Source organism: Eriocheir sinensis, chromosome 8 (assembly GCF_024679095.1).
Source record: "Eriocheir sinensis breed Jianghai 21 chromosome 8, ASM2467909v1, whole genome shotgun sequence".
Classification (NCBI taxonomy): Eukaryota; Metazoa; Arthropoda; class Malacostraca; order Decapoda; family Varunidae; genus Eriocheir; species Eriocheir sinensis.
The window spans coordinates 18067986-18077985 of record NC_066516.1 but is presented as its reverse complement, the minus strand read 5'-3'; the positions used below and the strand labels follow the sequence as shown (position 1 = coordinate 18077985).

General features: G+C 40.8%; 1 protein-coding gene across 8 annotated transcripts in view; it reads left to right on the top strand.

The window, feature by feature from the left end:
- The window catches only part of LOC126995613 (protocadherin-23-like), a 52440-nt gene that overhangs the window by 13541 nt on the left and 28899 nt on the right, over positions 1-10000 (top strand). For all 8 annotated transcript variants that reach the window (XM_050855315.1, XM_050855313.1, XM_050855319.1 and 5 more), the window contains 6 exons: positions 1159-1212; positions 3700-3825; positions 4303-4494; positions 4721-4840; positions 5797-5905; positions 8075-8184. In XM_050855315.1, the coding sequence (XP_050711272.1) occupies positions 1159-1212; positions 3700-3825; positions 4303-4494; positions 4721-4840; positions 5797-5905; positions 8075-8184 (711 nt within the window). The remainder of the gene's footprint in view (positions 1-1158; positions 1213-3699; positions 3826-4302; positions 4495-4720; positions 4841-5796; positions 5906-8074; positions 8185-10000) is intronic.

The window sequence follows — 10000 nt, the reverse complement described above, 5'->3', positions numbered from 1 at the left end:
GCCATGGTATTGAAGGCACCAGGTGTTGTGTTATTTGGTGTCCCATCGTCAAAGGCTGGCGCTTTTGTTTACAAACACTGGTCTCTCGTGAACTACGCATGTTCAGACCAATAAGCGTAGCCCTGTACAGTCTCACAAAGCTTTTTAACACATTAAAAGTAGCTGCTGGAAGGCTGAATCAGACATACATTACCACCATCCTCGCTGTTTCTAGAACGACACTCTGTACATATAAATACAACTCGTACAGAGTGTCGTTCTAGAAACAGCGGGGATGGTGGTAGTGGTACTGTATGTCTGATTCAGCCTTCCAGCAACTCTTAATTAAGGTTAAAAAGCCTTGTGAGACTGTACAGGTCTACGCTTGCTGGTCTGAGCATGCGCAGTTTACAAGAGACCAGTGTTTGTAAACAAAAGCGTCAGCTTTTGACGGTGGCGACGCCAAATAACACAACACCGGTTCAGGCGTTTCTAGTATTATCGTCCATGTGTACGTGTCAACGTGTGGTTTTCAGGTTTTGTAAGTTTTCTAAAATACAGGTAATGAAAATTTGAATTCATCTGTTTTTTATTTGAAATATCAATAATACTGTTTTCGCCTATCGGAATTGTGGATTTATATCGGGTATCGGTTATCGGTTATCGCCTATATTTGTGTTTCCAGTTAACGAATATCGGTTATCACCGATAAGGTTTTCCATTATCAGTTATCGGGAATAAGGTTTTCAGTTATCGTGCCCAGCTATGAAAGACACCTCTTCTCCATAAAATGACCTATTTTTTGGCATATTGTTCTATTTTTCTCTTGTTGGAGCAGCAATTGGCGGGCTTTTTTTATCACCACTTTGTTTTAGTGCCCTTGACCTGTCTCCCTTGCTGTAATATATATATATATATATATATATATATATATATATATATATATATATATATATATATATATATATATATATATATATATATATATATATATATATATATATATATATATATATATATATATATATATATATATATATATATATATATATATAAATAAATAATAGAAACTACTTTTTCTTTATCTTTTATGTTGTGCAGAGAACACAGTAGTTAATTAGATAAAACGTTTAATATATAACTGAAATTTACATAGTGAATACTGTACTTCTGTTTCAGAGCCAAATGTCAACAGAAGTAATGTTCACCGGCTTCACCACCATCACCGGCGATGTAAGTACTCGTATTAACAAACAGAATTTCATGACTAGATGAAAACGAAGATTAAAATTCAATCTAATGATGATTCATAATTATTAAAGAAAAGGAAATATTAGCAACCCATCTCTATGATATATAGGAGATAATGAAGAATTTATCACAATCTCTCATTAAACACGATCACATGTTTCTGATACCACTAATATCAATATTTAATTGGTTGACTCTTTCCTCTTTCATAAAGTTTAGCTCAAAGTTTTGTGCTGCGTATAAATGCGCAGTTATACGACTTGCTCTCGTCCAAACGATCCAGATTCTTCAAAAAATTCCACAATCTGCCTAACATTTAATTTCCACTTTACCAAGAATCATGCTTGTGCAATTTATCACACCTAATTCTACTGACTAGAATTCAACTTTTTATTTCCAAACAGAGCGCACCCTGACCAATTTTTTTCGTTGAAATTGCTATTTTTAGAGATTTTAATGTCCATGGTTAATTTAGTTTCAGCCTCTTTCCCTGACCACCCTGGTAAAGAAAGGTTGTTTCAGAGCCCTACATGTATCCCTGACCACGCTTGGGATCACGTTGTTCACTCTAGTCCTCTTTCTAATCTCCACCTTTCAGTTTCTTGTGCAAAGAGAATGTACTTCCAAGATTTCCACTAGAATGATTGCTTCCAGGATACCCCTTTGTGTGTGCAAACCACTTTCCGGGAGATTGCATGTGTAATACCGATAAATATTCCAGGTACTTTACCTGTCCCTTTTGCTAAAAAAAACAGATTAATCACGCCAGTTCCCGTGTTATCAAAGAGAGAGAGCAACATCCCTTAACAGGAACCTCAGACTTCCAACCTCTAAAAATCATGCACTTTACATTCTATTCGAAATCGGGCCAAATCTATTCAACTCAACTAAAACTTTTATTAAGAAAAAATTCAATTGTCGATGTTTCAGTGCATATTCCTATAATCCACCCTCTCTTTGACTATGTTATGCAATATTTTAACCTACCTCAGAATGCCATCTCCGGACTAAATTATCACAAGGCTTGTGGTCCTCATGGGGCTGCTCCTATTGTCTTCAAACCTCGTCCTTTAAGCAACCGTACTGCATGTTTATTTTCTTGTCTTTCTAAAGCCTTTGTAAGTTTTAAACAGGAATTTAATTAAGCATTTATTAACTTTTAACCTTTAAATATTTTGATGGTCAATAAAAACTACGTACGAGGCTTTTTACTTTCTTAGCCGATTATTTTTCATCCTCTCGTTTCGGTGAGACTGTTATTGTTCTTTTAGACATCTAGAATTTTTTTGGCTGAGTCTGACCTTTTACAGCTTTGATCCCTCTCTCTTCCTTTTATCTCCAGTTTCCCTTCTGGTCAATTTATTTTTGCGGTGTTAAACGAATACTGTTTTAATTCTAAACCTATAAACAGTGTTCCACAAGGCATTGTTGTGTTCCCCACAGTGTTTCTATTATGCATTGATGATCGTGTTTCCGAAAACGATCTGTTCTATGTACTCCTATGCCAATGATTCTCCTATATATTATTCTACATCTTTTAACGTAATCTCAACTCAATCAATATTCCTTAACTCACCGTTGGATGTCACGAATCGCTTAACATCTAACTTGACATTTTAGATTGGGGCAAAAGGATCTCAGTGTTCTTTAATGCTTTAGAACTCGATTTTTCCATCTAACAACTTTACACAAGCTCTCAGGCATCTAACCCTATTCAGCGGTAACACAATTCTGTTCCCATTTACATTTTCGGTCTGTGTTTCAGTTGAAATGGCGACTGGAAATTTCTTATTTTACCTCTTACAAAAGTCTGCTTAGTCGAAGCTAGGCGTTCTGTATCGTTTCCATCTATACGTTTTCCTCTGCTAGGTACTATCTATGTACAAGGGTCTTGCTCGCCCCTATATGGAATGCGCATCCAACGCGCGGGGGAATCAAAGTTGGAGAATCAAACGCTTTACGCCTCATCCATTACTGACTATTTTCTACCCCTGAAAGCCGCCGCAATATTACTTCCAGTGGTATCGTTTATCACCATTTTGATAATAAATACTCTTCTGAACTTGCTGACTACATGCCTCCATACCTCCCGCGACCTCACTGCACACGTTTGTCCAATTTAGCTTATTCCTTTCCTGTCCGACATACTAATGCATGGGGTACCCTCTAACTTCCTTTTTTTCATCCTTTTCACCACTAAGTTCTAGAACGGCATTTTTTTCATTTGTATTTCTTCCTTCCTATTGCTTAAATGTGTGCAGAAAGGGAGTAGCAAAACACCTCTTATCCTAAATCACGTTCACTTCTTTTTTAACTTTTTTTCCTGTGAGAGCAGCGTTTTGCTTTTTTTTTGTCTGAGCGCTGGCTCTTATACTGCAAAAACTAAAATAGAAACACTTTATAGTAACGCTCTGAGCCATAATATTAATTTACTATAGCTGATGCGTGCCCCCCTGGACCTCCTTTCAGTGTTCAGTGACGCTGACACACAAAATAATGGACGAAAACACTCAGAAACCTACCCCGGAGGCCACGACCTACACTCTGGATATCCCCGAAAATTTGAACACTGGCTACACCATTCCTGAGTTTAATGTGAGTAAGAAGACACATCAGTAGTGCTAGAGGAGGAGGAGGAGGAGGAGGAGGAGGAGGAGGAGGAGGAGGAGGAGGAAAGAGACGATGAAGAGGAGGAGGAGGAGGAGGAAAGAGACGATGAAGAAGAGGAGGAGGAGGAGGAGGGCAAGGACGAGAGCGAGGAGGAGGAGGAGGAGAAAGGAGGAGGAGGAGGAAGAGGAGGAGGAGGAGGAGGAGGAGGAGGAGGAGGAGGAGGAGGAGGAGGATGCAGAAAAGGAAATATCAACGAGTTACAAAAATATATTTTCAGTCAGACACTTTGTTGACGTCACAGCAAGGAGTTAACACGTCCTTACAACCTACAGAAAAAAAAAATTCAACTTTAAACTAGCATAAGCCTCCGTCTTCTCCGCTTTCACATAAACATTAATCATTTCCTTGGTTTACTTTTTTTTTCTCTCTCATAAACATTACTCATTCATTTGTTCCGTGCAGACATCGGTGCACGACCAAGATGGTACAGAACCCAACAACCAATTTTCTGTGAGTGTGAATGATGGCTGCCCCCTGGAGTCCACGCTGCTCACCTACACCTCGGGGCTGAACGCGCGGCCAGTGGAATACAAGCTGCGGGAGCCGTTGGACTTCGAGGTGCTAAAAATAATCACGTGCGACGTCACTTTCGAGGTGAGTCAAGGCGGAAAAAAATTGTTAGTGCCACGGAATATGAGTCCTTGGTGTCTTAGCTGCCAGACGACAATGAAATCTATGTGCATCAGTGTCTATCTGCCTCTGCTTAGGTGTGCATGTCTGTATCTTTGCTTCATGTGGTACGTCCCATAAACATAAAATAACCGCAATCTTCATCCTTGAAACCTGACTGAGTCCCTTTATCTCTTCCATTCTGCACCAGGACAAAGGGACTCCTCCTCTGACGGACACCGCCACCATCACCATCAATGTAGTAGACGTGAACGACGAGCCTCCTGTCTTCAGCTACGCATATTATTACAGTGAAGTTTCCTCCGTCTTGGTATGTATGGTTACCGTCTCCTCCTCCTCCTCCTCCTCCACTTTCTCCTACTTTAATGGTTCTTCTTCTTCTACTTCTTCTTCTTCCTCTTTTCCTTCTTTTTCTCCTTCTTCTTCTTCTTCTTCTTCTTCTTCTTCTTCTTCTTCTTCTTCTTCTTCTTCTTCTTCTCCTCCTCCTCCTCCTCCTCCTCCTGCTCTTTCTTCTTCTTTTTCTTCTTCTTCTTTTTCTTTTTCTACTTCTTTCTCTTTTCTTCTCCTTTTTGACCGCCTCTTCTTCTTCTTCTCCTCCTCCACTTTCTCCTACTTTAGTGGTTCTTCTTCTTCTACTTCTTCTTCCTCTCTTCCTTTTTTTCTCCTTCTTCTTCTTCTTCTTCTTCTTCTTCTTCTTCTTCTTCTTCTTCTTCTTCTTCTTCTTCTTCTCCTTATTCTTAATTTTCTTCTCATTTTTCTTTCTTCTTTATCTTCTTCTTCTTCTCCTTCTTCTTCTTCTTTTCCTCCTCCTCCTCCTCCTCCTCCTTTTTCTTCTCCTTTTTGACCGCCTCCTCTTCATCCATTCATTTTTCTTTTTCTCTTATTTTTTACTCTTCCCTTTCTCCTTTTTTTCTTCTTCGTTTTCTTTTTTTACTTCTCTTTTCTTCATTATCATCATCATCAGCAGCAGCAACATCTCCTTTCCCCTTTTCTTCATATCTTTTCAGAATCTTCTTATCTCTCTCTCTCTCTCTCTCTCTCTCTCTCTCTCTCTCTCTCTCTCTCTCTCTCTCTCTCTCTCTCTCTCTCTCTCTCTCTCTCTCTCTCTCTCTCTCCCCAGCCTACAGTTTTGTCCATCCGTCGGTCTAATCCCAGAAAGCCTCTAGTTGATGTTTCCTTCTTCCTTCGGGTGATAAAAGAGATTACAGGGTAATCAGGCATACGTTTTCATTTCTCTTGTTTCCATTCCCCATTTCCCGTCCCCAGAATCCCGGCGATCCGCTCGACATCTACCCTGACCCGATCATGGCAACTGACGGCGACACTGGAATCAACGCTATCGTAACATATGCCTTGGAGAATGCCAACCCGGACGGTGAGAAATTCTATTTCTTTATTTTTTAAGTGCTGCACTGAACGCCGGTAAGCTCTCTTGAGGGGTCTCCTCGGCGACCCCAGCCCGTTGGTGGCGCAGGCGATTTTTATTTATAGAGGCTGCCGTGATGTATGACTCTAGTAGTAGTAGTAGTAGTAGTAGTGGCGGTAATAGGAATAGGAGAAGTAGTGGTAGAAATATACTAATTAATTGTGATGATGGTGATGGTGGTGGTAGATGAAGTTGTCATAATATTATTATTATTATCAATTATTATTATTATTATTATTATTATTATTATTATTATTATTATTATTATTATTATTATTATTATCAGGTCTCTCCTTAGGAAAGCTTAAGTTCTACGTAAAGGAGCCTTATATTCGTCCAGATTCCTAGAAAGCCAGGCAACGCAACTTTTCTCGATATGCTTCAGTGTCTTCCCCGAGGCAAAATTACTTCTTAATCTTGAGCGCTCTCTAGTACATTCCATTGCATATCGAAGAGTTTCACGTTTGAAGGTATCCCACAGTTCTATAGGCTCCTTAATGGTACAGAGCACATTGAGCCGATGTGAGATTGTCACTGCATACTCATGAGCACATACCAGATCTTTCAGTCTCTTCAGATGAAACACAGTATGCTTACATCTCGAGGTTCTTCCTGACCACGTGAAGCTAGAGTTTTACAACAACAAACCTATGATCAGTTGCAAACAACTCTGCACCTCGGATAATCCTGTAGTTCTAAAGGGTCCCTAACGATTGCTTACAAGTGTGCGGTCAATATCCGGCGGTGTAGCTCTGTTCTCTGGTACCAAAAGCATGCAATTCGCACTCACCTGGATCCTGCAAAATTCAAGAGGATCCTGATGCCAAAATCATGAACACTAACACATGACTCATAGGCAACCCTATCAGTGCCAGTATTAGAGTTACTGTAAAGTCACACAAGACAATGAGTGTGTCCCGAGGGGAGTACTAGTCTACGGGGTCAAGTTTGACGTAGAACACCTCCTTCTTCTCAGTTTTGCAAATCTCAATAAAAGCGTACACTGCAATAATAGACACGATGCCCAGAATGGGCTTCAGTCTCACTCGCATTGTACTAATCAACCGAAGTCACCTCAACAAGAAATGGCTGCGGTTGGCTGGAGATGCCTAAAGCTACTCTAAAGCTGTGTCACACTGGGCATTTTTCCTCCAACCGCGTTGGCGGTAGCGGCAACCGGCAACTACAACTTTTCCGGGTGTACGTCACACAGGGCCAAGGTCGGTTGCACGTATGCACAACATAAACAAAGCAGTCGCCATGTATCGGCATGGTGCTGTCTGCTAAAGTAAGGGCTGCTGCGGTTTGTGCTGCCGTTACCTAAGTTGTGGAGTTGCTGCAGTTAAATGGAAGAAAGAAGCGGTTGTAGGGACGATCATGGCTTCAAAGACGGGAGGACGGGAGTGTTTACCCAAACCTCGTCAGAAAACTGTGCTGTGAAGACCGGGAGTCCTACAATTTCATGGGATGGAGAAAACAGTTTTTTGAACTGTGGTCCCACAGCACGGGGTGTTCTCTTATCTTTTCAATTAAATAGTAAACTAAGCAGCTCTGCCAATCCACTTTACGAATCTCTTGGCATAGACCATCTTCCACTACTCCTCACTCCTCAACCACTACCATCGACTGTTTGCTTACACACAGCCGCGCGGTTGATCGTACCCACAACCGTTTCCCATCCGTACGGACAACCAACAACTCGCTCCCGGCTGGGCGTACGGGCAACCGTGTAGCCCTAACGGTTGGAAGAAAACGGCCAGTGTGACACCGCCTTAAGATAGGCATCATTGCGCATGCCGGACCAGATGATGATGATGATGATGATGATAAAAGAAGAAGAAGAAGAAGAAGAAGAAGAAGAAGAAGAAGAAGAAATATAAACAGGAAAATACGTAAACAACATCAATTACAACAGAAACGTCGTGTAACTAGCAGCTTAAAATAAAAAAATAAAAAATAAAAAACGAACAGGAATGAGATTTTTTTTTTTAAATGAATAGGTATGTTTTTTTATGGGAAAACACTTTGATACTTATTCCTTTATTTACTCATTAATTGATTTGTTAATTCTTTCAACTGCCAACTTTTCATCAATCTCTCATTTTCCTCCCTTAACAGTTGACGGTCTGGAGTATTTTTCAATAAAAGGGAACACAGGCGAAGTGGCGTTGATAAAGGACCTGGACAACGACTTCCTCCTCAACGAACGGGTCCTCTTCATCGTCCAGGTAAGGAGGAAACTCATTCACGCACAGCCCTTGTTCCCGTTAGTCTCCTTCTCATGGTGTAGGCAGCGTCACCTATAGAGCGTCCTCCATTTACAGGAATAGGTTCTTTATCCTTATCCTTGTTCTTAAGCATCTCCGTGATAGCTGTTAAAGACTCCACATGTCGTTGTTAGGCCTATAGCACTGACAAGTTTTCTTAATGTGGGGCTGGTGGTTGTCCTCAGCCCGTAATGGCTCAGGAAATTGTTTTATAAAGGCGCCATCTTGCTTGGGTCATGCTGCCCCCTGGAGCTCATCTTTCAGCCTCTTTAAAGAGTTTTTTTGGAGTCCAGGATAATAGGTGGTATACAGGACAACATGTGAATAGTAATAAGTCACTCAGCGAAAATAGCCTAAATAAATAAAGTTTCCTACTTCTAAACTAAGGCATTACCATGGCGGTTTGTGGCAAAAAAAGGTTTCCTGAAAACTGGGAATAATTCTGCATCTACCAAATACATCACTGAAGAATACAATCACTGTTACCAACGACAGGTAGGTTTGTTTTGGAAAAGTAAACGTCCTTTTCCTAACGGTGGCGATCGCCCCTACTTCCTGCAAAAATTCAGGTCACTCATCTCTCTCTCTCCCTCTCTCTCTCTCTTTCCGTGTTTGGAATTTCTTTCCTCCTTATAACAAGTGTTAATAGCACAAAAACTGTGCTAGATCGGCGTCGCATGACCCTCCAACAAACCCCCAACAATTTATATTATGCAACTAGGGGTTTAAAATTGAAAATACTGAAAAATAAAGATGGCGCCACTATAAACACTTGCCTGCGCCACAACGGGCTGGGGCCGACCATCAGGCCCTACTGTGAAGACCTACCGGCGCCACAGGCCAAGACGTACAAAAAAATAAAAACGCTGACTTTGTTTATAATGCCGTGTTGTAGGGTTCATCAGGGCTAACAATTGTTATTATACAATGGCATGTCTACAATGTATGGGTAAGCCAGGAAAACAACTGGAAGAGAAGAACAACGACAACACTAAAAAGATGGACAATCTGTTGATCGATGCCTGCGACGCCGATAAAAAAGATATAATGGATGAAGAAATGTTATGATCCTAAACTGATGCCGTATTCTATAAATGCCCAGTAGTCTTAAGATGCTTTAATTTTCTCCTCAAAATGTGATAATGATGAATAAGTATTACGCAACAATGTTTATTTTTTATTTTTTATCATCAAACTGTTTATCGATAAGCTGAATACTCACCCCGCCCCCGCACCATCCCCTCCCCGCCCAAACACCCTCCCACCTACACAACACCCCTCCACGCACACACTCTCAGCAGCAGGCCCTCCTTGACCTCCTTCTACTCCCACTTATTAGACGCTACAATGTGCATGATGGGTTCTAAGCTGCTTGCGCACGTTTTCTCGTTGTTGGCAGGGAGACAGAGGGTGCAGGGTCATTGCTTAGTACTTGGGTTGCCCTCTGGGACTATAGTAAGATCCGTTGCACTTTTACAGTCACAGCGGCTGTATGAAAGCTTTGGTATACTTTTCAGCGTTTGTGTAAGCTCTTTAATGCTCAGTTTTGCAGTACCTTTAAGCTTTAATTTGTTTGCATATATTATACATATACTTCTTTGCAATATTTTTTTTTTGTTGTTGTTTTGTTTTTGTTGTGTGTCTGTGTGTGTTTCCATGTTGAAGCAGGCTTTGTAGTTTGACCGATGAATGCTTGTTTTTTTTCTGCTTTTAAAAGGACGTTGCCATTTTTCTTAAATATTTTTCCTGCATCTGTTTCTTTCCTTCTTTTCGAGCG